This window comes from Exserohilum turcica (assembly GCF_000359705.1).
Source record: "Exserohilum turcica Et28A unplaced genomic scaffold SETTUscaffold_6, whole genome shotgun sequence".
Taxonomy (NCBI): Eukaryota; Fungi; Ascomycota; class Dothideomycetes; order Pleosporales; family Pleosporaceae; genus Exserohilum; species Exserohilum turcicum.
Genome location: NW_007360277.1, coordinates 1,077,192 through 1,102,847, shown reverse-complemented (window position 1 = coordinate 1,102,847; position 25,656 = coordinate 1,077,192). Strand labels below are relative to the sequence as shown.

Below are 25,656 nucleotides of genomic sequence, written 5' to 3'. Positions count from 1 at the left end.
CGGTGATGGGCGGCGGCTTGTCTTTGCGGGATATCAAGGCTTGTGTCTGAAGGTACAAAGTCTAATCAGCTTGGGTGTATTTATGCCGTAAATGCCAAGTATAGAGTTCAGCAGTAGGTTGGGGGAGGATTTTGGGCTGGGAAGTGTGTTATATAGCGCTGGATGTAAGCGGGTCAAGGTTGATACAGTGCCATATTCAAGAATACACCGAGGTGATCACATTAAACAAGGAGAGAGAAAACAAAGCCTGCTATTTGAGAAGTACGAACAAGGATACACATCTCCGAGCTCACAGAATACGAAAAAAAAGATAAACTACAAATCAAGAAAACACACACACACACACTCTCTCTCTCTTCTAGAACACACTTCCCAACGCCCACGTACTCCCAAAATCATACTCGCCCTGCAAACAGCACCACCCTAACTCCCCGCATCCATACCATAGCAAGCGGTGAAGTAAAGCGCCCAGCCCGCATTTCCTACTGAGAATCGTCCCCGCAAGCTGATACCGAAACGAAGCCAACAGCCCAACATGCAGTACCCATGTTCCCACTCTCTCACCAATCCCAGCGACAGCACTCTTCACGCTCACCGACACTCACCGCAGCCTGAAACATGCATAGAGTAGTTGTCTATTCCCAAAGCTCATCACTCGTCGAGCAAAACTTCATATTCCTCGCCATTCACACTCACAACCCACATTCTCATCGCTCACCAGCAACTAGCCGCCATGGGCCGTTGTATTTGTACCTCTGTCGCCCGCCTAGACGCAACTCTTCTCTTTTCTTCCCGCGACTCTGCAAACTTTCCCGAAGACAAATATACCTACGTGCTTGACCAACACCGCAACAATGACAACCAACACGGAAGCCATGACGCCTCCGCCCACGCCCAGCACCAACACCAACACCAACACCAAGTCCGAAGAAAACAAGCCCACGTCCGGAGGAGATAAAAAGAGCCCTTACACCACCGACGTTGCTACCCTCCCTCCAAGCGGTGCCCCATCCCAAGCCCACATCCTCAATCTCCCGCTCTCGCCTACATCTCCTCTACCCAGCAGCAGCAGCAGTATCACACTCCAAGACGCCATCGCAACCACACTATTCCACGTGTCGGCCTCAACACTCTCGCAGTTCCTCAGCCCGCAAACAAGCGTATTCAAAGCCGTGTTTGGCAGCAGCAAGTACAGCGGGATGCAATTTGTAGTTTGGAGGCGAGGATGCGAAGTATTCGTATGTAAGCACTTTATTTCCTTGCTTGATTCTCAACTAAGTACATGATGCGTATTCAGACGGGTACATTCGAGCACCACACGTCGATAAAGCGGTTCCGTTTCGAGCACCTCGCGGGGTGTCTGGTCGGGTACGACGGCGCGTGGCAGCTGCGCGTGACGGCGAGTAATGCGTATGCGGCGACACGGTGGGGCGATGTGTGGGCGGGCAAGTTTGCGTGTGAGGGCGGCGTGGCGAAGATGACGGTTGAGGTGGATGAGGAGGGGATGGCGGGTAGGGGTGCGGTGTTGGCGTGCGAGATTGTCGCGGGTAGGTATTGGGAGGGGAGGGTGGATGTCAAGTGTAAGTGAGGAGGGGTGGTGGTGGAGAGATGTATATGGATGTATGTGGTGGGTTTGGGGGAAGTTGATGAGGATGGTTTGGAAAAGTCAGTGGGATGCTTTGTGAAAGCCATTGACGGTGCTTTATGAAAGTCAGTAAGGAGACTATGGAAATGCCTTGGGCGGGGAGAATACTGTACCGTAAAAAGTCTTCGTCGACTTAGATTCAAATCTCCTGTACAGACTCAAAGCCTGGTTACGTCCATGTCTCCAACGCAATCTCATTCCTCAGATTTCCTTGCCATAAGATCAGACCCTTCACTTATACCCGAAAACACAGTCGACACATAAAATAGAGGGCGAAGAATATGATGTTATTTCTGAGGGGTATCCAAATGCACACAACCATGTGCAAAATGACGGGTAATAATAATAGGAAAATCGGTGTATGGATGCAAACGCCTGCCCGTCTATTCCAACAGTTTGCAGTGTATCCAAAAAGAGGAAAAGCCAAAAAAGATCAAAACGCCCACGTCTAATGCAGCACTGTAGATGCAAAATGTGATGCATGCAGGTCGGGAGAAAAAAAATCACCAGTTGCCTGGTCCGAAAGTCTCGCCTTTTGGTACTTCTTTGTAGGGACAGGCTTGCCAGTCGCAACCCTAGCATGGATGTCAGCAATTGCTTGAAATAGACGAGAAACAGAATGGAAAGCTCTCACCTGCTTGTAAACTTCTGTACCCCACCACTTGAAGTTGCTCATCCAACCTGGGTATACGATACCAAAGAAGATGACCACTACACCAAACGCAAGCCCTGAATCCAAAGCCGCGCTAAGCATCATGTTGTACTTTTTCCACCAAGCATTTTTCCGGTTTTTGATTTCGTAGTTGAACAGGTAGCACACCATGGCCCAGACTGAGAAGTTGAGCCCGGTAGCTGGGGGAATCCAACTCAAGCTGCCAAAAACAACCGCGAGATTCACTTTGCTGAGGATGGACTTGCGGTTTCCCCGCGCGAGGTAGTAGAGGATCACTGGTGCGATGGCACCGATAGGAAAAGCCCAAACGAGATGTTGGTAAAGCGCACCAGGGCCAAAGAATTTGCCTGGCCCAACAACGCCCCAGAGGATGCTGCCGTTGAAATGGACGCGGGCGATCGGGCAATTGAATCCGTTGATGGCGTCGGCTGTGCAAATACCTGGAATGAAATTGAGCATCCAGTTGAGTACTCCGATCTGTGTGAGACTGGAGATGATCGTGACGGTAAGCTGCAGCTTGAAAAGAATCCGTGGCGGGATTTTCATGTAGTGGCCAAGCTTGAGGTCGGAGGCGAACTTCAGACCTTGGGTGGCGGAGATGTAGCCAAATGTTGTAAAGACCATATTGGCAACCGGACGACCGGGAAATATGACTCCGCAGATCAGTTGGCAGATGAGGTAGATGCTGCTTTGCTGGTTCGTAATGGCCATGACAATGCCAATGGGAATGAAGAGGACTGCCCCGATGCCGAGTGCCAGCAAAAGACCATACCAAGGCAGATGGACAGGATAGTATTCGACAACGAACATGCCGACGGCGGCCATGCTCAGACCAGTCAGTACGTACCAGGAAATCGGTACGTCTTCGTATCGCCGCATCAACCGGTTGTGTACGTCTTGCGCTGATAAAAGGTCCTCAACATCCGGCTCAGAGTTTGGACTCAGTCTACGTGGATTGGCAGGACTCTGACGGTCTTCTGAGCTGTTTACGAGTGGCTGATAGTCAGCTGCAGACTCTTTTCTGATTTCGGCCCACGAGCGACGCCATTGCCTCCAAATGTCTTTTCCATACCAGAGTCCCGTATGCGAAAGTAGAGCGGTCAGACCAGCGAACTGGAGAGCGTAGCTCAGCACATATGTAATGGGAAGGTACACACGGCTGTACTTTTTGTACGCCTCTTCGTCAAACAAAAAGTTGTCGGTCAGGATCTTGCTAACATCGTATGGCTTTCCACGGTTGTCCCAGACGACCGATGACAAAATGGGCATGTAGGACGAGTAGAGGACGTTCTTGTAATCTACACATTGTCAGCGCCAGAGAAAGACTATCTGGACAAACTTACACATGATGGGCGCCGCAATCCACATGACGCCAACAAGTCCTCCAAGAATGTTCATGGCGGCCCAAAACGGCGTGATCAACGGAGATCCAATGTATGCAATCTGTGCCCAGTCAAAAGTCACGGGGAACAATCCAAGACCAGATGAGATTCCAAACTGCAAAATGTCAGCAGACGCTTCTGGTGTGAAAAGACTCAGCGTACAAGGTTAGCAACGACCACGTTCTTTGGCGCAAACCAGGTGATTACGTTGAAGTAGCTCAATGCAGGGAAAAGCAAGCCAGGGAGAAAGTAGAATGCCACGGATCCTAAGAATACGCGACCGAAAAACTTGCGGGGCGCAATTGTCCAGCCGTCGGCCGGCTTGTTTTCTTCCTTGTGCAATGCAGTGAACATGGCGGTTGAAACCAGCGTACTGGGCCATATCATGCCGCTGGGTCGGACGAGATAACGCCTGGTGATGCCGGCAAGAGAGTAGCCCAGTATCTGGGTGGAGAGGATAAGCAGTACTTGGTACATGATGCCGAGGTCCTGACGGTAAAACTTGACCTGTTCGACAATGACCTGTGCATGTTAGCTTTGGAGTGTTGGTTGCTGGACGGGTTACACACGTCGGTGGCGAAAGCAAAGCCGAAGGAGACATTGCTGCTGACATAGACACAGCAGTGTTCCTTTTCATTCCAACGACCTTGAGCGAGCCAGAGGCGTGTGCGACGCTTCCAGTCGGCTTTGGTTGGTGCATAGGGCGAGCGTGTCTGGACGCATCCATCGACGAAAGTCTCCTCGGGGTCGTCGTGTCTTTTGAAGAGCTGGTCCCACAGGAGACCAATGGGGTGGACAAGGAGGAGGGCAATAATAGGAGTCAGGCTAACACTAGGGTATCGTAGGGAAAAGAATAGGTTTGTGGACGAGCCGGCAATGGAGAAGATGATGGAGAGGAACCACATGCGCGGTGTATCAATGGATAGGGAGAGGTTGTCAGTGGCAGCGACCGAGGCCCTTACTTGGGCATAGGGCGAGTTGTCGGACGGATTGCCCTTCATATCGTGCAGGTCAGCGTCGTCGTCGGTGTCGGAGGCATCATCATGGTCTAGTGTGGTGCTCGAAGAGGTTGAGCTGTCAAACAGTGGCGCCGAAGCGTCGAGGCCCGTGGCGTTGACTCTGGCCTCGAGCCGGCCTTCCTCGTGACCACCAGAGGCTACACCAAGCGTTGTGCTGCTGCTCCGGGCGGCGTCTCCTGTCCTGCGGCGCGACCTGGTGGCACGCGAGAGCAGAGTGGGGTCGATGGATGGATGATCGTCCTCGTCGTCACTGGAGGCGGACAGGAGCGAAGCATCACTTTGCGCCAGTCTGCTCTTGCCCTTTTTCTTTGGCGAGGCGCGCAGCCCACGGCCTGTGTGGGCTTCGTCTGGGCTCGACGACAGGATGGGCAGGCCGCCATAGGAGCCTAGGGGGGGGGCAGTCAGCACGTGCTGCAGCGAGACGGTGGATGCGCCGTGTGCAACGTTGCGCGTGTGCGTGTGCGTGTGCGTGAGTGAGTATGTGCGGGGTGCGAGAGGTGCTTGGGCGCGAGATAGGAGGTGGTGGTGGGCATCATGGCGCGTCGCAAATGATTAGCTTACCCGTGCCCTGCGCCGGGCTCGACCTCACCAGGAGAGGCACTCTCGACATGGTGTTTGGGGGGGAGGATGGGGGACGGATCTCGGGGCGGCCAGCTGGCAGGTCGGGGTCGTCATCAGATCTGGCCTGGGACGGCGAGGCAGTGGTACTTGTTGCTTTTGCAGGCAGCCTCTGTAACTCGTAGCCGGGCGCAGCAGCAGCAGCAGCAGCAGTGGCAGCGACGGGACGGGCTGGGTGGCGGCGCGGCTGGGGCGAGGAGGGAGCAAGGGACAGCAGAGACGGCTCGCACCCGGCCTCGTTGGCCATAAGTAAACGGGAGGGGCGGGCGCATCCACCAGGCGAGTTGGCGATGGCGATGGCTGTGCCTGTGCCTGTCTGAGCCTGTGCCTGTGTGGGTGCACGCGTTTGTCACGCAAGCCGCCGTATACGACGGGCGATAATCAGATGATCAGATAAAGCGCGCGGGCGGCGCTGCTTTGGGCGGCAATGGGCGACAAAATCTGATTAGATGACGCGCGCGGGCGGCGGGGCAGCCAATGGGGGCGCCGCAGCCTCTTCACGTCAGGCGGCTAGATCCGAGGGGCCATGTGGTGTGTGTGCGCATGTGGGGGACAAGAAATCATCGTGATCGCTGCCATTAAAACCACTGCCGCGCCCGCCGCCGCGCTCTGCACTCTGCGCTCTGCGCGCTGCAGTCTGCAGGTCATTCAGGGTATGCTCCCATGCTCCCACGTACCTGCACCGGCACGGGTGCTGCGACTCTGCACGTCACATCAAACAAGCGCAACTTGCCTACACACCTGCTACACGCCTTGGCACACGGGCGCCTCAGCGTGACGTAATCTCCTTCACATGTACATGGCCAGGCACCCCCACGTGCTGGCTGCTGGCCTTGGGCGCGGCGGTGAGGCCCTCAGCCATCGCAATGGCGCCCTCGGGGTCGTCCTTGTTATACAGAAACAATCCTTGCAGCGCTGCCGTGCTCACCGCGTCGACGAGGCCCAGCTCCCTCGCCTTGGCCATGAACCTCTGCTTTGCTGCCCCGCTCGCATCAAACTCGGCATAGAACCGATCCCACAGCTGCTCCATCTGGTATTGCGTCGCCTCGCCCAGTCGAACAGTCATGTCCACCCGCCCCGGCCGCACCAGCGCTTCGTCGAGCCGCTCCACGTGGTTGGTCGTCAGGAAGATGATGCGCTCCTCGGCACTAGCCACGCCGTCGAGAGCGTTGAGCAGCCCCGAGAATGTCACTGACGCGCTGGCGTACCCATCCGCCCCCGGCGTTTTCCGGTTCATAAACGCAACGTCCACGTCCTCGAGCAGCACCACCGTCCGCCGCGGCACCTTGGTCAGCAGGTGGTTGAGCCGGTCGTCCGTCAGGCCCCGCTCGCTGACGTTGAGTATGGCAATGTTGAAGTCGAGGTGCCCCGCAACCGCCTGGATAAACGAGCTCTTGCCCGTCCCCGGAGGCCCGTACAGCAGATAGCCTCGCCGGTACGGTATGCCCCGGTCCAGGTACCACTTGCGTGATGCAATAAACGCCTCCATGTCCTCGACAATTCTCTCCTTGACCCCGCGCTCCAGCACCACCGAGTCGAGCGGCCGCTTCCGCTTGGCGTCGCCAAACGGCTGCCACATGGTGCCCATCGAGTTGTACATGACCGTCTTGCCCTCCTGCGACTGCTGGTAGATCTGGTGCGCCTCGGCAAAAATGTCCTCGAACATGTCGCGGTGCGCGTACAGCGTCGTGAGGCTGATCGTCTCAAACGGCACGCCGTCCTTGACGTTTAGGCTGTTTCGCTCCCGCTGCCGGTCCACCAGGATGAATGCATTCTTGTACCGCAGAAAGTGCTTGCCCGGCCCAGGCACAAAAGAAAAGTGCGCAGCGTGCGAAGGCCCGTCGGGCGGCGTATACGTCTGCACCTGCAGGTGATGCATGCGCGGGTCGATGCGATTGAGCGCTCTGGTGAGCACCGTATTGCGGGCAAGCGGCCTGGTGCCGGCCTGTTGTGCGCGGTGGTAGTTGGTCATCCATTGGAGCACCCACGGATAGGCGTCATCGTGGCGAGTGATTTCGAGGTCGACGAGCAGGCGGCGCTTTATAAAGGCGGCGCCATGCTGCAGTCCTTTCTGGCCCGTCCGCGCCGCAACCCCAAGCGCTGCGAGGCCGAAGCCCTATGCCATCAGTGAGCACACCTCGACCAGTCACGTCAGGGTCAATCATACGGCGGTAAAGAAGGGATTGTCGGCAATGTGCGAGAAGAGCGACCCGGAATTGTCGCTGCCCGCAGCAGCAATCTGCCTTGCCAGCGCGTGTGGTGGCGTGTTGGGGTCCATGGGCTGGAGAGAGGCTCGCGTGTATACAAATTTGATAGGCCCCGGCCGCTAGCGCGCCATCTGAGTAAGAAGGCCGCTGCGGCGCGTGCCCATGTCACACAGCAAACAGCCCAATCAAGCCCTGACAGCTCGCCTGCCGCACTCGGCCCTCTTGCTGCTGCATCCAAGGACTGCATGCATGCCACTCAACGAGACAATTCAACAAAGCACACAAACGCCCCGTGTGTGGCTTCCAACGCGCCCAAGACGCAGCTGCAGCGGCACCAAGAATCCGGGGTCGCGTCGCAGAGGCGATCGCCCTTTCCCAACGCTGTGGAGTAACGGAGCGCTAGGCCAAACTGGGCCTGGGCCTGGACCATGCCTGATAGCTATGATAGCCATGATAGCCTGCCCCCCGTCGACTGAACTCCAGTCCTATCTTGTTGCAACAACGTCGTCTCCCACTTGGAGCCCCAGCCCTTCCCTTTCCTATGCGCCATGGCTACCGTAACCATAGGCAAATCCTATTTCGAGGCGCTTCTACGAAGGTAACCTCTTGCACCACTCAAACTTGGCTTGCTCGACGCTGTTTGCTGATGACTTCCAAAGGGCCGAATTTGCTAGTCGACTTCCAATCTTCCCCTGCATCTATCGGTATGCTTTGTAGCTAACTTCTGTCGCCAGCATGCTTCTACTCAGCACGGCAGGTACGGCACTGACCTCTCAAACACTGTCACCATCACCAAGGCAGAGCACGAGCACATAGTGAGTCCTCCCAGCATCAAGTTGCCTTTCTTGCTCAGCCCCCTGGACTGACGGCCCGTTTGTGTAGGTGCGAGCGCTGCGAGAATACCGTATGTACACTTCAGTTGAGCGCGCTACGCGACACGCCTCGACATACTAAATTGTCTCTGACTATATCTAGATCTACTCAAAAATGCCTTGTTTCGCCGAGGGCTAACAGCCGAGACGCTCGAGACACTGCTCCAAGATGAAGGCGGCACTACAAACGAAGAGCCGTCGAGCCATGGCTATGAGTCGGACCATACGCCTGTCAGAGCCCGGCCTGGAGCCATGGCAGGACATGCACATGATCAGAGTACTTTTGGGAACGGCACACAATCGACAATGTCTCCACGTCCACACCACCGAGCATATCGGGAGCCTGAGCCTTTCATATGCAGTCCTGGGAGTCCACCCGACGACGATGACGATGACGAGACCCACTCTCCCAGCCAGCGTATCCCGCTTCACACCCAGCGGACCGTACTGATTACAAATTTACCCGAGCGCACCACTCACAAAGACCTGGCAAGCATTGTCCGCGGCGGAAGGCTCCTTGACATATTTCTCCGCAACGATCGTACTGCTACCGTCTCATTCGTTGAGGGTGCTGCCGAGTTCCTTGCATACACCAAGCGCAATGATATCTATCTGCATATGAAACGGGTAAGTTACATTAGTGGCATTTTAGTACCAAGCTAACATGATCAGCTCGAGTTCCGCTGGAGCGACAGACAGTTCCACGTACCGTCGCACGTGTCCAACAAGATCGCCAACGGTGCAACTCGGAACCTCGTTGTACGGAACGTTGCGGGAAAGGTCACTGCAGACCAGATCCGAGACCATCTAGACCATATCCACAACCTGGTGGTGGTTGACATCTACTTCAAGAACGGCGATGCCTACATATCGACCAATTCCGTGCACAACGCGCTCTTTGCCAGGACCTGCATGATGTCGCGTACCGTGTACAAGGGCGCGCGCATCGAATACTACCCTGACGAATGCGCAGAGCCACTACCCCGGCCCGTGAAATCCTACGCTCACACTCCAAGTGTTGCGCCAAAACCAGCACCTTTGGTCAACCAGTACGCTCTCTTGGATGCTGGGCTCGATGAGGATTCTGGGTCGGAAGACGAATTCTACAAAATCCATGGCGTACAGGTCGATGGACGCCATTTCGCCGACGGTGTAGCAATATAGTCGACGAAACAAAGTTTTGCCGGGGCCAGCTCGACGCGCCTTCTGATGCCGTAAGAAACGGTACCTTTTACCCAGCAAGGATGGGGTCCGACCAATTCACAGATTGTTTCACCAACTCTTCATTACTATACACCCAGAGTAGCCGGGACGGTGTATAGTCTCCAGGTATACTTGGGCCTGGCAGCCCGTGTGCCCGTCTTGGGCAGTTTCTCTTCCTACATAGATACCCCTTTGTTACTGTAGCTTTTTCAGAAGAGGCTTATCCTGATTATGAATAAAACTTTCTACTATTGTCACTTTACAGGGTTATCGCTGATCAAGCTCGTTTAGCTTTAGCGAGCATTAGCTTGCATAGGATGCACGTCACCGAAGCCGCTCTGTTCTCGAGCGGACTTGGCCGAGATAGCGAAGCTCAACCTTTGAACATACCAAGTCCTAGATCGAAATACCAGAGTCTGGAAAATCAACATGGCACCGTTCGTCAAAGTGGCTGTTATTCAGCTTCATCCAAAAGTACTCTTTCCCACACGTTATCACGCCCCGCCAAGCTGCATCCCGTCACTGCCCCGCTTTCACTCCTCTCTTCGCCATTCTTCCTCTGATGATCAAAAGCCAATGCATCCTATAAGCACCATTGCTGACCTGGGTAGCCGCTAGACCCCGAACACAACTTCACCAAAGCTGCAGCCCAGATCCGCTCAGCAGCAGCGCAGGGAGCCGAGCTTGCCGTGTTACCTGAATACCACCTGACCAATTGGAAGCCCAAGGACCCAGCATTCCTCGAGACCGTCGAAAAGTGCTCAGGGTACCTGGACAAGTACCAGCAGCTAGCGCGAGAATGCGGAATATGTGCGTATCCTGGGCCATCAAGGCCGTTTCATCCTGTTGATTGGCGTTGCTAACCCAAGCACGTAGGTATCGTTCCCGGGACGATAGTGGAAAGCCACAAGGAGAATGAAAAAGAGCAGGACCGGCTACTGAACGTGTGCTACTTTATCGACCACCAAGGCGCCGTTATCGGCAAATATGTCAAGAAGAATCTGTGGGGCCCCGAGCGCGAGCACCTCACTGGGTCTGGCCGCGATATCCACGAGGTCTTGGACACGCCGATCGGCAAAGTAGGCTTACTGATATGCTGGGACCTGGCTTTCTCCGAGGCCTTCCGCGAATTGATCGCCCAAGGAGCAAAGATCATCATTATCCCCACCTTCTGGACTCTGAACGACTGCAACGAGGCAGGCCTGCGGCAGAATCCGGCGGCCGAGGCCCTCTTTCTAGACTCGATGCTGACAGCGCGAGCGTTTGAGAACACCTGCGCTGTCGTATTTGCCAATGCTGGTGGTCCGCCCGGAAAAGGATATGCCGGGCTGAGTCAAGTGACGGTGCCGTTTGTGGGCGCGCTGTCCAAGCTGGGCGGAGGCGCCGAGGGCATGTGTGTGGTTGACATTGACATGGGCGTGCTGGAAGACGCAGAGGCCAACTACCAGATCCGGGCTGACTTGGCAAAGGACGACTGGCACTACGACTACCGACATGGAAAGGCAAAGACGGAGCGCGGCAGAGAGAGACTGTGAGAGTCGTAGTAGTAATTGTACAAATTCGGCTTGGCTGAAAAGGCAAAGTACTTTGCGCCTTGATACATGGCTACCACAAGACGGTAACTGTGGGAACAGAAGACGAAATATTCCAGACTCCTTCTACTGCTCTAGCTGACAAATGGCCATATTCTACACCCATGCCTCACATGCAACATGCAATTAGTCGTCGTCGTCGTCTCCTCGTCTCCTCGTCATGGTCATCGTCTACTGCAAAGCTCGTCACAATACAAAAATAGCAAGCGATGTTCACCACAAACGCCTCTGCGGTTCAGCTCGAGGCGTCGTCGCCACCAGGCGGCACACTCATGAGGCCGCAGGCCACAGCCCTCGCCGTCATTCCCGATTGATCGGTAGTCCAAGTTTCGCCCACGACGATGATTTTGGTTTTGCCGCTCTCGAGGAAATTGGCCTCGTCGTTTGTCAGGATCTCGGCCACCTCCTTTGCATAGACGCTGCGGTAGAAGTTGAGAAAGTGGGCCTCGCTTTCAAACGTCGTCTCGGTGATGCAGTCGTAGTCCATGTCGCCGGCCTCGCCCCTGAGCGTCAGTGGCGGGCGGTCCGGGTTGGCTGGGGTGCCGAAGCCTTTGCGCAGTGTGCGGGCTATGTAGCGCCGTTTGAAGGTGACGGGCCAGCAGTGGGCGAGCAGCGAGTGCACGAGGGGAATGTGGGTGCCCTCGTAGTAGTCTCTGAATTGCTCCGAGGTGATGTTGTGTTTGCGGGTGAGGAAGATTAGGGTAGTGTACGTCATGCTAGACAGGCAGGTGGGTATGTATACAGGAGCTTGGTGGGCAGGCGGTGGCGGAGAGACGGGCGGTGGCAGGGCAGGCCGATTAGTCGCAAGGCATGTATGTAGCAAAAGTGGATTTGGCTTTGAAGGGGCGGGGAGAAGCGTTGGAGAAGCGTTGGAGATGGCGGCTGGTGTGGTAGGCTAGGCTAGCTGGGCATCCACACGGCCGCTCGGGGGAAATGGGAGCACGCAGGCAGCTTCTTGTAGGGGGATCTGGGGGCAGGCTTACTGCTCGTGCAATATTATCCATAATACTCGCGCCGAATACGCATTATGCCGCCTTGGTTGATACGCCATGAGGAATGGTGCACTAGGGTCAGGCTACGGGCCTGGCCCCACGGATCCTGCTCGCCCTGGGGGAGGGGCCATGTGCCGGCGGAGCGATAGAGGGCGGGCGCCGGTGGTGTGAAGTGGGAGTCAGCTCGATGGCGAGAATCGGCGCTCACGAAAGACTGCAGCTGTCTCTCTCTCTCTGTGTGTGTGTGTGAGTGTGTGTGTGAGTGTGTGAGTGAGCGGATGGGGGGTGGGGTGAGGTGAGGTGAGGGTGAGGGTGTGGGTGCGAGCGAGTGAATGCCCCCCCCCCATGCTGTGCCCTTCGGCCCCTTGCCTCCACCCTCCGGAGCAGCTGGCCGGGCGGGCGGGCGGGCGGCCAGTGGTGGTGGTGGCTGACTGCGACTTATCGATAACGAGCACGACTAGGCAAAGCGCACAGAAGGCCCAAATTTGCATATGCGAAGGCGGGGGAGCAGCACACCCACGACCAAGACAACGCCCACGACCGCCACGACACGACCCGCCCCGCATCCATCATGAGTCTGCGCGAGCGTGTGCCGCCGCAGTACCAGAATGGCGAGCCCGCCAGGCGCGCCCCGGACGACGACTCGGACGTCGAGGAGGAGGCCATGGCCAACGACTACCGCGAGCAGATGCAATACGACGGCATGGAGGACCTCGACCGCATGCCCTCGATGACGAGCAACCAGGACATCCACGCCCAGCTGCAGGCCGCCGCCACGCCGCTCGAGTTCCAGGCCACGCTCGAGACAAAGTTCGCCAGCTACGACAGCTACTGCAACCTGTTCCACTACATCCTCAACTCCGAGGGCCCCGTCGACCTCGAGGTGCCAAACGTAAGACAGCACTCCTCCTCCTCCGCCACCGACGCCGTGGCCATGGGCGTGCAGCCGGGCTAACTCTGCCGACAGTACTACTGGGCCTGGGACGTCATCGACGAGTTCATCTACCAGTTCAACAGCTTCTGCAGCTACCGCCAGCGCGTCGCCCAGAAGAGCGACAACGAAGAGGAGATTGCCCTGCTGCGCGAGAACCCAAACACATGGGGCTGCTACAGCGTCCTCAACGTCCTCTACTCGCTCATCCAGCGCTCGCAGATCAGCGAGCAGCTCGCGGCCATGAAGCGCGGCGAGGACGCCAGCCTGTACGCCGGCGAGTACGGCAACCGCCCGCTGTACAAGATGCTGGGATACTTTTCCATCATCGGCCTGCTGCGCGTCCACTGCCTGCTCGGAGACTTTAGCCTCGCCCTCAAGACGCTCGACGACATTGAGCTGAACAAAAAGGCCATGTTTGCCCGTGTCATGGCCGCCCACTTCACCACGTACTACTACGTCGGCTTCTCGTACATGATGATGCGCCGCTACTCGGACGCCATCCGCATGTTCAGCCACATCCTCGTCTACGTCTCGCGCACAAAGAACTTCCAGAAGAACGCCCAGTACGACTCCATCACCAAGAAGAACGACCAGATGTACGCCCTCGTCGCCATCTGCGTCGCCTTCCACCCCACCCGCCTCGACGACACCATCCACACGGCCCTGCGGGAGAAGTACGGCGAGCAGTTTAACAGGCTGCAGCGCGGCGGGCCCGACTCTCTTCCGCTCTTCGAGGAGCTGTTCCGCAGCGCCTGCCCCAAGTTCATCAGCCCCACGCCGCCCGACTTTGACAACCCAGAGGTCAACATTGACCCCGTCGAGCACCACCTGCGCATCTTCATGGACGAGGTCAAGAACAACATGATGTCGCCCACGGTCAAGAGCTACCTCAAGCTCTACACCACCATGGATCTGAAGAAGCTCGCGGGCTTCCTCGAGGTTGAGCCCGAGAAGCTGAGGTGCTGGCTGCTCGTCAACAAGCAGAGGAGCAGGCAAATACGGTGGGCCGAGGGCGGTCTGCTGGACGGCGACATTATCCAGGCCAGCGACCTCGACTACGCCATGGAGGGTGTAAGTAAAAGTGTGTACAAAAACTCCGACACGAGTGCTGACAGGTTTCCCCAGGATCTCATTCACGTCTCCGAGGCAAAGGTCGGCAGGAGGCTCGTCGACTGGTACCTCCGCAACCTGGCCAGGACGTACTAGGGTGTCACGCGGGTTTTCAGACACCACCTATTCACATTCGGGACCTTTTCAATAGAGCATTGCGACTTGGAGTTGGAGGGTTTCACGGGCATGCATATTCGAAAAGCAGACTTTTTTATTTTTGCAAGGCGCGAAGCGCGACGGGGCAAGGCGAAGACACAAGGAGAAGGGGGTGGGCCAGCCGTTGTAGGGTATCCATGGCCGGATGAATGATACTGCCCGCCGCGTGCGAGGTTCGGGCCGAAGGAAGGAAATGACTACCTGGGTAGCAGACGAGCAGTGGGCATGATGAATACCAAAGAAATTATGATGATTGCAAATTGGTTGTTTGTTTGACTCGGGGACAGACGCGTGAACCCCTGCTGGGGTATACGGGCCATGTCTAGCAGCAATCTGCTCAGGCCAAAAGCGACCGACACTATCACTACAAGCGCCAGGCGGATGTGTACTAGCGCGGTGAGCCAGACGGCATCGCACTGGACCAAGCACCACTTCGCTTCTACTCGACCAACATCAACCAAACAAGATCGACCAGCAGGCAGCGCTTGAAACACAGAGACGTGCTAAGGAGGAGCAAGTACGTTGGCAAGAACATGTGAATCAAGTGAAGGTGCCCGCCCGTCTCGGTCGCCCACGCCGCTGATGCACTTTTGTCGCCATCGCCCGATGCTCCCGGACACACCAGCGACGCTCCGTGATCGAGATTGCTGCTCTGCACACCGACTCGACATCAGCTCCCTTTTGTAACTGAGGCCCTTTGTTTTCCCCTAAACGGCGGCTGCATTGCTATTTCCCTGGCTCCGGCTACGGCGGGGTAAAAACTGATCAGGACAAGTCACGTCTTCCTCTCGCGAAACGCTCAACCACCTTCTTGAACAACAACCCCAAGCAAATCGCCATCACCACCACGCCGCCTGAAAACTACATTGCCCCAACAATGGCTCCCGATGCAAACGCTGTGTCTGCATCCTCGGTCACGAGCAATCCGTCGACCACCCAGCCGGCGTCGGGCTCGCTGTCCCGCCAGACGTCTACGCCAGCTTCCAGACGAGCTTCCCAGATATATCCCATGGGCCCTCCACCGCTGCCTCTAGCTTCCCCCGGAGGGACCGCAGCACCGCCTACACAAGCAGCATCGCAGCATGGCCACGCGTTCCCCCCTCTGAGTCCGGGCCACGGTGGATATGTGCAGACGAGTGCCGACGCTGCAGGCGTGCCCATGCGACACCCACGCCCAATGACGGCGGCCGAATTGCACCTGGAGCTGGAAAAGGAACAAGAGGCCGTCGTCAACCGCTTGACGCGCGAGCTCTCGGCGCTGCGTGCCCACTCGGCGTCGGTGGCCTCGACGGCCTCGCTCTCGAGCGCCGCAGACTCGTCGGTCGCCCACGTCGAAGGCCTAACCGGTCCCAAGGGAAATGGAAGACGGAAGACGGAGGGCAGAAAAAAGAAGAATAACGGGTGGACGAGGAGAAGTAGGATGAGGAGGAGGTGGAGGAGGCTGTGTATGTAGGGTAAAGGAAAGGAAGGCAAATATCACGAAATCCGACCAAGTAAAAATCTTCCTGATGGATGGATAGATGGATGGAATCATGTCTCACGTCTCGCATATCACGTGTCAATACCACGTATCACACCTCACTAGCGCATAATCAACATAACAATCACACATAAGTATAACAATCAATCCCACACATACATAGATACACATACATAGCGTAGAGAGTGGAGAGTGGAGAGTAAAGAGTAGAGAAGGGGGAGTGTTCATTCTGCCTCTCCCAACCGAACCCTCCTTGGACCCCCAAACGTAAAATGTAAAATGTAAAAAAAAAGACCGTGATAAAGAGACCGCGATCAGGAGACTAGTCTCCTTCCCCGCTAAAAGAGAAAAAACAAACAAAAAAGGCAAAGGAAAGAAGAAAGGAAGATGAGATAAAATTGTCCCCATATCTAATCGCTACAACTCCGCATGAATTCCCAGAGAAAAAAAGCTGTGTTTCGGCACTGTTAAGTAAAGAAAAAAAAGAGAGAATGAGAAAAGTGAAATAGAGAAAGTCGTCTGGTTCGGATTTCCTTCCACCCCCCCCCACCTCAACTCACGACCCCACCATCCATGTACCCATGTCAAGTACACTTAAAGTCCTAAACACGATGAATCCTAGACAGCAGCAGTAGCGGGATTTCCATTTCCATTTCCAGTCTGCGGGGCACCCGAGCGACCCCTCTGCGCCTCGCCATCCGCATTACCTTTGAGCTGGCGTTCGAGATCCCTAATACGCTGCTTCAAGGCCTCGTTTTCCTTCTTGACTTCCTCAAGCTCGGCCTTGTGCTGGGCTACCTCTTCATAGCGCGGGGTGCTGAGGACGCTGGAGCTGTTGCGGTGATCACGCTGGTGATTGGCGTCGTTTGCTGATGGGGGCTGCTGCTGCTGTGACGACACCGAGTACCGGTGGGGGACGTGGGCTGGCGGCAAGCCGGTGCGCGAGAGGCTGGAGGAGCTGCGGTGGCGGCGAGAAGACGTGGGGTGCACTTTCTTTCTTTCTTTTTTGCTTTTCCACGGCTCGATGTCGATCTCTTTGCTTTTCCTTCAATATGGCTTTTTTTGGCTCCTGCGTCTTTGATTTGCAGTTGTGTTTTGATTGGCTGCTTCCGCCCCCACACACACTACTCCCCCCCCTCTGTCTTGCGTGGCTGTACTGGTAGGTGGATGGGGATGGGGATGCAGTGTAGATCATCCTTTTGTGCTCATGCAGGTATTGTAGTGTGTGTGTGTGTGTGGGTGTCCATCATACGTAAGTGTGTGGCAGTGCAAATAGGCAGTGCTGGGACTATGTGAGTGGGTAACGTAAGTGTGGAAGTAGGAGATTGGGGTTGGAGTTTGCTGTGGAGGGATATGGAACGGGCGATATGGGAATGAGAATGGGAATGGGAATGCAAAGGGTAGATACTCGACATACTCAAGATAATAAAGCTCTTGGTCAGTTCTTGTTACTTGCAACGCGGATTGTAGGCGAGTGTAGCGTGCAGTACAGTCACATTCCATGCATTACACCAGTTCTACATCTACTTTTCTTCGCAGCGGAACGCTGATTATCATACCCGTGCCATGGATTATGTATGGATATCTACAGTATAGCGATTCAGTCCTTTCCTGCCGCTTCTATCCAGTCATCCCATTACCATCACGTACACATCCATACGTGAGATGCTATCGAGATCCCACCCGCATTGGCGTTAGATCGGCGTCGACGTTGGCGTCTGGAATGACTCAAGCACAAGTAGCGAATCCAGTATCCCTTTTACTAGCACTCCTGTCTGTGTGGGGACTTTTGTGCGTGGCATGTGCGGCATGTGAGAAGGCATGGCGTAAGCTGTCCTTTTTTTTCCTTTTTTCCTTGTTGTTGCGGTTGCGGTTGCTTTTGAGCGGGCGCAGTCAGGAGGCGCGGGATGTACGTCATCCAGCGTGGCTGCGTGAAGGACAGAGGTGGAGACGTAGCGAGTACGTAGTAGGCTGGGTTTTTTTGTGTACATGTAACTGGGAGGACTGGTTTGAGCGGGTTCAGAGTAGGTATATATGTATGCTTGGTTGTTGAATACACTTGGATGGCTTCTGGAATACTCGTTTGTACACTGAACCTGCATTTCTTGTTTTACTGGCCTTTTCTAAATCTCTTTTTCTTTCAAGCTTCATCTTAGCGGTGGATTCGTGTATAGACTACAAGGTTTATTGATTTGAACGGCAAATTTAACGGCCAGGACGCAAAACGAGGAAGAGAAACGGGCGAAGCTCACGACTGAGAAGAGGATTTTCTTTTGTGAAACCCACACGGCAAATTCCAACATTCCGATCAATCAACCAACAGAGAAGACAAAGTAGCCCGCAAGAAGAGAGAAAACAAGTACTCGAAAACTATGCCCTGGTTCACCACATTCCGCACACGCATAACCGCCTTGTCGCCTAGTAAGAAAGCGCGGACAAAGAATACCAATCGTGTTGCTCTTAAACCTCCACTTGGTACATCTCTCTCCCCTACTATCCCTATAGAATCCTCAACTAACAACTACAGACCCCCTAGTCCTGCCTCCTCCCCTCCTCAGCCTCACACCCCCATCACCGCTTCCCCTCCCCCCACCAACACCAACGCTCCAACCAACGACCGCGCTCCCGCCTCCCACGCCGCTGCAACGCCCGCTGCTCACACACATACCCACGGACATCATTCTCGCGACGGAAAAGGGAATGATATCAGGGGCGCTCTGCTGCACGAGTCCCGTTGCACAGGGTACGGCGACATCGTCTTCGGCAGTGGCGAGTGTAGAGTTGGAATCAGAGGGCGAAGATGACAGAGGCCGTGATGGGGAGGCATGTGGCGTGCATGGAGTTCTAACGAGGGGCGAGGAGGCGTGTGTAGGGGTCAGGGGAGGAAGTTGTCAGGGGAGAGGGAGGGAAAGAGAGAGACGTGTGTTGTTTAAGGGTGTGGATGTTTGAACTTGATATACCAGTTCGGGAAAATAAAGGAGTCTAAGGTGGTGTTTTCCAGAACATTACAGTTGTGCTGAGGAGTTTGTAAAAGCATGATATAATATCTACTGTTGTAATGTGAAAAGGGACGTAAAGAAATCGCGTTATTCAGTTTATAGACGGCAAAATGTACGTTAGTAGCGAGTATATTGAATTGTAACGTCAAATATCTAACGTTGAATGCGTTGCTCATCGTTTCTCCATCCTCATGCAAGGTAGAAAAGAACCAGTACGTAGCCTACTCGAATGCATAAAAAAGTAACATACGCCATGCACATGCAAATGCAGTTCATAAAGCGAGACTTCGTGAAGAAAGAAAAAAACAGTCTTAAACAACCCTCCTTCCACCAGTCATCTTTTTATTTTCGTTATGCCTCTTTGCTTTGAGGGCATCGCGTCTCCGCTTCTTCCATGCGCGGTTCAAGTCGCCTCGATTCTCCCAGAACCACTTTCGAAACTCGCTTTCTGGCTTCTCGGCTTCAGCGCCGCTAATTGCGTCTTCGTCCTCTTCTGCCACACCAGCCAACTTGCTGGCATTTGCACGCGTATTGTGGGTCAATTGCTGTCGTGCGTCTACGTCCAGGTCGCTCGTGTCCTCGTCATCGATTTCTTGACTGGTTCCGCGCCAGTTGAACGAAAAGCGGCGGCCAATGGCAGCGGTGTCGGGCGTCGGCGCGGCGCTACGGAGTCCTCGCCATTCAATGTCTCGTTGCGTGTATGGTGTGATGGGTACGTCCTCTGTCGGCCTACCGACCTCCATGTCATCATCACTTTTGTTGTTATCAAAAAAGCTGAAAGATGTGTCGATAGGATTTAGTTTCTTGATTGGAGTCGTAGTGGAGCCATCGGCGGGCTTTGAGCGCTTGAACAACGCCTCGAGTGGATGGACCTCTTTTTCGACAGGCACAGATTGAGCAGCCTCCGAGGCCTTTGTGCTTTTGACGGTTGATGTAGGGGATGACACAGATGGTTCGGTTTCTGATTCGGAATCAGAAGAATCTTCGTCTTCGGAAGAGGACGAGACTACAGACGACTCCTCGTCTTCAGACTCGGATGAGGATGGCGGAGGCGTGGCTTGCTTCTTCTTCTCTTTTGCAGCCTTGGGTGTAGAAGACGAGGGCTTCGACGTGCCGTCAATCCATGCTTTGGCAGCCTCCGAGGGCGCATCTACGAGCTCCAGAGCTCTCATAGCCTTTGCTTTTCCAGTCTCTGGCTCCACAACAACGCCATCCTCGTCCACCCAGCCCTGACCATTGACATAATCCACTGCGGGCTTTGTGGATATTTTAACCTCTGGCTGCTTCAGGAAGCTGGGCGTCTTGGTGTTCTTCTCAAACTCATGGACAATGACCTCTGTGGACTTTGACTTGTTCTTTTCTTTTTTCTGCTTATTGTCCTTCTTCTCTTTGAGCGCAACCTCCGTCGCCGCAACTGGAGTCAGCTTCGCCTTGAACAGCAGCTCCGGCTCCTTGGTGTACTTGGAGTGCTTGCGCTCTTTCTTGGCTGCCTTATCGCTCTTGTCCTTCTTGTCCTTCTTCTCTTTCCGCTCCTTTTTGGGCTTCGTCTGCGGCTCCGTCCAACCGCGCTTGACCTTCCTGTCTTCAGGCAGCTCGACGCCATCTATGACGCCCTGTTCTTTCTTTTTCCGCTCCTTCTTCTCCTTCTTGTCCTTTTTGGCGCGCTTGGACGGTCGGTCCGCCTCTTGGGCTTCTTTTGCGGCCTCTGCTTCTTCGCGCGCCTTGCGCTTCTCTGGTTTCGCCATTTCTATGCGTACCTTTGAGCCCTTGAGGATGGTGCCGTTGAGCTTCTTCTTGATCTTTTGCGATTCGGCCTCTGGCAGCTCTACGTAGCCAAAGCCCTTGTCAGGAAAAGTCGCGACGGTGTGGTAGGAGATGTTCCGCGCAAGGGGCAGGACTGAGGGCGCAAGGTAGACCTTGAGCAGGTCGGGGCGGAAGGGCGTGATATGCAGGCGGACAGTCTTGCTCTCAGGTTGCGCTTCGGTCGAGATAGGCGCCGGAGCTGCTGGCATTGGGTCGCGAGTCGGCGCACGTGCGACAGACAGAGAGAAGGAAACGTGTGGGCGAACAAGGTCGGGGGGCAGAGGATAGAGGAAGGAAAAGTGAGGCCTGACCGACGCCTGCACGCGCGGTGTAGATGTGTCTCGGCAGTGGAGGGGAAAGGAAAATACTTAGCGTGACATGGGCCGGGCTATGCGCCTAGCGCAGACGCGGGCGGAGGTTTGGAGCTCCACCGCGCCCGAATACGCATGGCTTCGTTCCATCACGACCAGCCTGACTGGACTTCCTTGACCCTCTTGACAGCACCGCTCCCTTGGCGTGCAGTCACGCACCATGCGGCGACCGCGATACGCCCTGTTTCTGCTTCTGACCTTCCTCTCGTGCCTCTCGATATCCCTCGCCGCCTGCAAGTGTCCCCCTGTGCCAGTGCTGTCCCCGCAAACCCACCGACTGACAATTCACAGCGCCGACATCCTTCTGCAAATGCACCTGTTTCGGCAACAGCACAATCGTAGCCCTCGACGCACACAGCGCGGCCAAGAAGCCTGCTGCCGACTCCAAGCCCCGCGCCTCCAAGAAGACGTGCAACGACTGCAACCGTCAGTTCTGCCTCGGATACAGCTTCTGCACCGGAGAGAAGGAGGAGAACGTGCTGACCACGTGCTTCCAGCGCGACTCGGCCAAGGACCAGGCCGTCGTCTTCATCTTCATCGGGGCGACGGTGGGGCTGCTGGGCTGGGCTGGGCTGCGGCCGTGGATCGAGGGGTGGAGAGAGGCACGTCTTCGTCTGATACGTATGCTGAAGCAGGGCTAACTAGATGCAGCGCGCGCGAGAACGGCGCAGTTACATACCCGTGGCAGGACAGGGCGATCAGTAGGAGGCAACATGCGTTGGATATTGAAACATGGATCCGTTATGCGGCATAGATACCCACCAAGACCAAAGATGGCTTCAGACATGCAGCAACGCCATCTGCATACGCTTGGTGTGACAGCATTTGTACAGGCTCAAAGTGTATAGTACATCAAGGTCATCCGAACCCCCTCACATGTCGTCATCCGCTCTCTTTTACTCCTTCTTGGATCCCCCCGTTGCCCACCCAAACCAGCCCTTGCCGGCCGTCTCTGCCTTGTGGACTGCCTTCTCAGCAGCGCTGTCCAATGAACCGCCTGCGACCGGTGTTGGTGCTGCCGGTGCTGTGTATGATGTGTCGTTTGCCCTGGCCTCTTGCACTGCGGCCGAAATGCCCAGACTTGTATTTCCCTGGGCCTCTTGCCGCTTGATTTCTTCCATAGCCAGCCTTCGCTGCTCTGCAATGGATTGGTCCTCTTTCCAGTCACCGTGCAGCCACCACAGCAGCTTTGAGGGTGCTTTGCGCTCTGCCTTCTTCTTCTCCAGTGCCTCTTGCTCTTCGGCAATGCCTGTGACCAGAGCAGCCTGTGCTGGTGTCGCAGTCCCAGATGCAACGGCGGAGCGGGCCGCCTCGAGGATCCTGGCCTGTGTGCGTTCTTCTTCGGCAAAGTAGATTGCTCGTTTCCGCCGGTTGTAGACAATCATGTCGCCCACCGAAAAGACGGCTAGAACACCGACGCATCCTTTGTAGCCTGTCAGCCACTGATTCTTTGACACACGGATGCAATTGACGCGCGGGAAGCAGACATACCAGTCGCAAAGATCAATCCGTAAACGGTAAACCTGTGCGCCGCATCCGCCGCCATTCGGCCGTATAGATACATGTAGTCCCATCTTGTGACCTGTGCCATCTTTGCTCGGTTCGCCGCCTCCCGTAACCGCTTGACTTTTTGCTGTGGCGTTTCATTTTTCGGCGCGGGATCAGCGAATTGGAGCGTCGTTGCCCGCCCGCCGGGCCGTGTGTGCGCCCATACGCCCGTGGGCGTGAAGCGCGTGGAGTCCTTTGGCGACTTTGACATTGTGGGCGGCGGGCGCACTCAAGAGTCGAGTGGTGGGGATGGTGGGTGGAGGATGCCGGAGGTCGAATGATTCGACGATTTCCAAAAGTTGAGATGGACCAGGGTTGGATGCGGAGATTGCCGCCCCATCTCCATCCAGCCAACCTCGATGCATGCCGCGCTACCACTACACAATCCAACCATTTCCCGCTCTTGGGCCACAGGGCGTGCTTGAATAGCCGCGTTGCAACATTCGGGGTACAGCATGAAAAGCTTCGCCTGCAAAGTGCTTCTTTCCTTTCATCCTGCTTGAAACAAGCGCAAGCCATACGCGCCATGCGCGGCCATTCACACGCTGCACTTGCACTAGGCTCCACCTCTTGAGATACTGCAGACTTGTTCTCGACTTGCACTTTTACGCATTCAACCTTGTGTCATAGACATGGCGGAAAACAGTCAGCCAAACGCAGACCTTGCAGCTATTTTGGCGACTCTCGCGAATCTCCCCAAGCCGGAGGCTCAGCCGTACCAGGACCAACAAGCATACGAACAGCATTACGCACCCGCCCCGAGCAACCACTACCAGCAACAACCAGCTGATCCTCGTCTTGTTGGTCGTCCGGCTCCCCAGCACCGACAGCCACATGCCAAACCCCACGACAGAGTTGCGTCGCCGCTCATCGACCCTTCGACCATCACGGAATGGAAGCAGGGGCTCCGCTGCGTCAGCAAGATTGCCACGCAAAACCCGGATTTTGCTCCGGCAGTTCGCAAGGTTTGTGCTGGAATGATTGCAATATGCAGTGGTGCTAACATGTGTACCAGTTGATGAAAGACCAAGAAGCAAATGTCAAGTCATGGGAGGCAGGCCGCAGGAATCTCATTGACGAACAAAAGTTCAAGCGTGAGAATGAACGGACGCATCGAGCTGCTTTGTATGTTGATTGTCTTTTTTACGAGACTCAACTGACGTCCTTAGGTCTTTGCCCGGTCTGTTGGAAGGTACAGCACTGCTTCGTGTACGGCTTGCAGTCTCCATGCCATGGTATTGGTACTAACACACCACAGACGCCGGAACGCGAAAAGGAAGAACTTGAACAGTACGATGCCAAGGTGTATCGAGCTTGCAAAGCCATGGTCGAATCCCAGACGTCATCGCTCAAGGTGCTGGGCGTTCCGTTTTTTGGAGTAAAGCCGTATCTAGTCGTGGGCGCTGCTTACGATCCAATGGAAGTGGCAGACGCGCCGTCAGCTCCGGAAGGGGGCAAAATCACCAAAGACCAGCTCCTGGAGTTGCAGAGGAAGATGCTCAACCATCTCATGGAGCTATATGGCGACTAGCGTTGCTCTGGCTGTGCGGCGGAGGGTTATGAGATATTGGAACTGACTTGGAACTGACTGACTACCGGGCTTTGTTTGTACATGCGCATCTCAACACAGTCCCCAGTTTCTTGTTTCATTTCACTCGGACTACTGTATATGTTTGCCGTGTTGACATCACTGGTCTTCAGCGGGCAGGAGCATCGAGAGCCACTCACCACGCACGAGGCACACGCGGGCAAACGCACGCGGCATTTGGTTTTCCCATTCCGGTCATCGGCCGTGCTGCAATTGGCTGCTGTTTGTTTGCTCGCAGTAGACTAATCTCACGTCGAGCGATCCCAATAATTGCCTCCTCTCCAAGTCTCTCACTTCACCTCGCTACACTCCACTCCACTCATTCAGCTCTTCAGTCGCCACCACATTCTTTACTACTTCCACTCCTTACTTCTCTCTCGCAACCCAATCGCACTCTCTCATACTGATTCGCGTCTCACTCGAAACTAACACTAGCCGCAAACATGCACATCATGCACACCATGCACACGCTCGCTTTCCTCGCAGCTACTGGTAAGAGAATATGCAACTCCACACGAAAATGCCCCCATTGCTTCAATTGATACTGACACAGGAGTAGCAGGCGCTGCCGCTCAGGCTGGCCAGTGGGGTCGCCTCGTGGAGCCCGCCAAGTTCGGAGTCGTGGCTCGTGATGAAGGCTGTAGCGAGATGCCTGCGCTCTGCACGGATTTGGTACTGCTACGCGGCCATGAGACGACTCTCACATACTTGTGTCCTGAGACCGAGGGTCCGTCTACCATCACTGTCACCACGACTGCTACTACAACTGTAGTTGGCAACGCGGGACCTACCACGTCGTCTGCATTTGTTGAGCCTCTTGCCTCTACTTCGAACGGGTATGTGTATCGAACGCGCCTTGAAATGATCCTTGCTGATCTTGCAGACCCGCTCCCACTTCGGAGCAGCCTACCACAACCACGACAGTCCAGTCGACGATGGAGGTTACTGTTACAGAGACGGTGCTCAAGGCCACCGCTAGTTCTTCCTTCTCACTAACGCCGGCTATAATCACTTGGTCCTTTCCGGCTATTTTGCCCTCTGACATGAAGTCGCTTCTCTCCGCCAGCCCAACGTGGTCCTCTGTCAAGAACGTGTCTTCGGCAATGCCTCATATCCCCAAATCACGGCCAGTTACCACAAGGACTTCAGTCTCCATAGACTTGACCTCTTTCAATTTGTTTCCCACCCACACGGTTGCTAATTCGTCTTCAACTGCCTCCTCGACGACCGTCTCCTCCTCGGCTGCCTACTGCAAAGCTCCCTACGCCAACAGCACCTCTCATGGTGGCTACAATGCTCCCACTCTGAATGTGGCGAGGGAGGCCAACTCTACTGAAACCGTCACCACCATTGCGCCTGTCGCCACCATTACTGGTACAGGTGTGGCTGTCGAGAGTCGCGTCTCATTTGTCGCACTGTTTCTCGGTGTGCTGGTCACTGCTCTCATGTTTTGAAGAGTACATG

At 55.4% G+C, this 25,656-nt stretch overlaps 13 protein-coding genes across 13 annotated transcripts; 8 read left to right on the top strand and 5 right to left on the bottom strand.

The window, feature by feature from the left end:
- Positions 1 to 875: 875 nt before the first annotated feature.
- Positions 876 to 1,588, top strand: SETTUDRAFT_95924 (uncharacterized protein; the record flags this gene model as incomplete). Its single annotated transcript, XM_008031558.1, has 2 exons — positions 876 to 1,238; positions 1,298 to 1,588. The coding sequence occupies 2 exons, from the start codon at positions 876 to 878 to the stop codon at positions 1,586 to 1,588; spliced, it is 654 nt and encodes a 217-aa protein (XP_008029749.1).
- A 327-nt stretch (positions 1,589 to 1,915) lies between these two features.
- Positions 1,916 to 5,542, bottom strand: SETTUDRAFT_121106 (uncharacterized protein). Its single transcript, XM_008031557.1, has 6 exons — positions 5,281 to 5,542; positions 4,270 to 5,105; positions 3,863 to 4,222; positions 3,662 to 3,815; positions 2,280 to 3,616; positions 1,916 to 2,220 (listed from the first exon to the last, which is right to left on the bottom strand). The coding sequence occupies exons 1-6, from the start codon at positions 5,327 to 5,329 to the stop codon at positions 2,149 to 2,151; spliced, it is 2,808 nt and encodes a 935-aa protein (XP_008029748.1). The 5' UTR covers positions 5,330 to 5,542; the 3' UTR covers positions 1,916 to 2,148.
- A 366-nt stretch (positions 5,543 to 5,908) lies between these two features.
- SETTUDRAFT_140884 (uncharacterized protein) lies at positions 5,909 to 7,615 on the bottom strand (the record flags this gene model as incomplete). Its single annotated transcript, XM_008031556.1, has 2 exons — positions 5,909 to 7,453; positions 7,505 to 7,615. The coding sequence occupies 2 exons, from the start codon at positions 7,613 to 7,615 to the stop codon at positions 6,107 to 6,109; spliced, it is 1,458 nt and encodes a 485-aa protein (XP_008029747.1). The 3' UTR covers positions 5,909 to 6,106.
- A 472-nt stretch (positions 7,616 to 8,087) lies between these two features.
- On the top strand, positions 8,088 to 9,850 carry SETTUDRAFT_180902 (uncharacterized protein). The gene is made up of 6 exons (XM_008031555.1): positions 8,088 to 8,142; positions 8,204 to 8,248; positions 8,302 to 8,359; positions 8,427 to 8,448; positions 8,520 to 9,043; positions 9,089 to 9,850. Exons 1-6 carry the CDS (start codon positions 8,093 to 8,095, stop codon positions 9,578 to 9,580), a joined length of 1,191 nt encoding a protein of 396 aa, XP_008029746.1. The 5' UTR covers positions 8,088 to 8,092; the 3' UTR covers positions 9,581 to 9,850.
- Positions 9,851 to 10,048: 198 nt separating this feature from the next.
- Positions 10,049 to 11,154, top strand: SETTUDRAFT_156394 (uncharacterized protein; the record flags this gene model as incomplete). The annotated part of the gene is made up of 3 exons (XM_008031554.1): positions 10,049 to 10,093; positions 10,231 to 10,429; positions 10,496 to 11,154. 3 exons carry the CDS (start codon positions 10,049 to 10,051, stop codon positions 11,152 to 11,154), a joined length of 903 nt encoding a protein of 300 aa, XP_008029745.1.
- Positions 11,155 to 11,446: 292 nt separating this feature from the next.
- SETTUDRAFT_96702 (uncharacterized protein) lies at positions 11,447 to 11,926 on the bottom strand (the record flags this gene model as incomplete). The annotated part of the gene is made up of 1 exon (XM_008031553.1): positions 11,447 to 11,926. One exon carries the CDS (start codon positions 11,924 to 11,926, stop codon positions 11,447 to 11,449), a length of 480 nt encoding a protein of 159 aa, XP_008029744.1.
- Positions 11,927 to 11,947: 21 nt separating this feature from the next.
- Positions 11,948 to 12,466, bottom strand: SETTUDRAFT_165128 (uncharacterized protein). Its single transcript, XM_008031552.1, has one exon. It carries the CDS (start codon positions 12,213 to 12,215, stop codon positions 12,009 to 12,011), a length of 207 nt encoding a protein of 68 aa, XP_008029743.1. The 5' UTR covers positions 12,216 to 12,466; the 3' UTR covers positions 11,948 to 12,008.
- A 115-nt stretch (positions 12,467 to 12,581) lies between these two features.
- SETTUDRAFT_165127 (uncharacterized protein) lies at positions 12,582 to 14,647 on the top strand. Its single transcript, XM_008031551.1, has 3 exons — positions 12,582 to 13,095; positions 13,171 to 14,208; positions 14,263 to 14,647. The coding sequence occupies exons 1-3, from the start codon at positions 12,775 to 12,777 to the stop codon at positions 14,341 to 14,343; spliced, it is 1,440 nt and encodes a 479-aa protein (XP_008029742.1). The 5' UTR covers positions 12,582 to 12,774; the 3' UTR covers positions 14,344 to 14,647.
- Positions 14,648 to 15,280: 633 nt separating this feature from the next.
- Positions 15,281 to 16,756, top strand: SETTUDRAFT_22674 (uncharacterized protein; the record flags this gene model as incomplete). Its single annotated transcript, XM_008031183.1, has 2 exons — positions 15,281 to 15,818; positions 16,506 to 16,756. 2 exons carry the CDS (start codon positions 15,281 to 15,283, stop codon positions 16,754 to 16,756), a joined length of 789 nt encoding a protein of 262 aa, XP_008029374.1.
- A 1,234-nt stretch (positions 16,757 to 17,990) lies between these two features.
- SETTUDRAFT_165126 (uncharacterized protein) lies at positions 17,991 to 18,989 on the top strand. The gene is made up of 2 exons (XM_008031550.1): positions 17,991 to 18,358; positions 18,411 to 18,989. Exons 1-2 carry the CDS (start codon positions 18,256 to 18,258, stop codon positions 18,830 to 18,832), a joined length of 525 nt encoding a protein of 174 aa, XP_008029741.1. The 5' UTR covers positions 17,991 to 18,255; the 3' UTR covers positions 18,833 to 18,989.
- Positions 18,990 to 19,009: 20 nt separating this feature from the next.
- On the bottom strand, positions 19,010 to 22,848 carry SETTUDRAFT_180898 (uncharacterized protein). The gene is made up of 6 exons (XM_008031549.1): positions 22,548 to 22,848; positions 21,984 to 22,488; positions 21,736 to 21,856; positions 21,331 to 21,682; positions 21,216 to 21,301; positions 19,010 to 21,002 (listed from the first exon to the last, which is right to left on the bottom strand). Exons 1-6 carry the CDS (start codon positions 22,813 to 22,815, stop codon positions 19,194 to 19,196), a joined length of 3,141 nt encoding a protein of 1,046 aa, XP_008029740.1. The 5' UTR covers positions 22,816 to 22,848; the 3' UTR covers positions 19,010 to 19,193.
- Positions 22,849 to 23,236: 388 nt separating this feature from the next.
- On the top strand, positions 23,237 to 24,239 carry SETTUDRAFT_140867 (uncharacterized protein; the record flags this gene model as incomplete). The annotated part of the gene is made up of 4 exons (XM_008031548.1): positions 23,237 to 23,569; positions 23,620 to 23,729; positions 23,774 to 23,813; positions 23,863 to 24,239. The coding sequence occupies 4 exons, from the start codon at positions 23,237 to 23,239 to the stop codon at positions 24,133 to 24,135; spliced, it is 756 nt and encodes a 251-aa protein (XP_008029739.1). The 3' UTR covers positions 24,136 to 24,239.
- A 396-nt stretch (positions 24,240 to 24,635) lies between these two features.
- SETTUDRAFT_34238 (uncharacterized protein) lies at positions 24,636 to 25,646 on the top strand (the record flags this gene model as incomplete). The annotated part of the gene is made up of 4 exons (XM_008031268.1): positions 24,636 to 24,684; positions 24,746 to 24,919; positions 24,965 to 25,028; positions 25,076 to 25,646. The coding sequence occupies 4 exons, from the start codon at positions 24,636 to 24,638 to the stop codon at positions 25,644 to 25,646; spliced, it is 858 nt and encodes a 285-aa protein (XP_008029459.1).
- Positions 25,647 to 25,656: the final 10 nt, after the last annotated feature.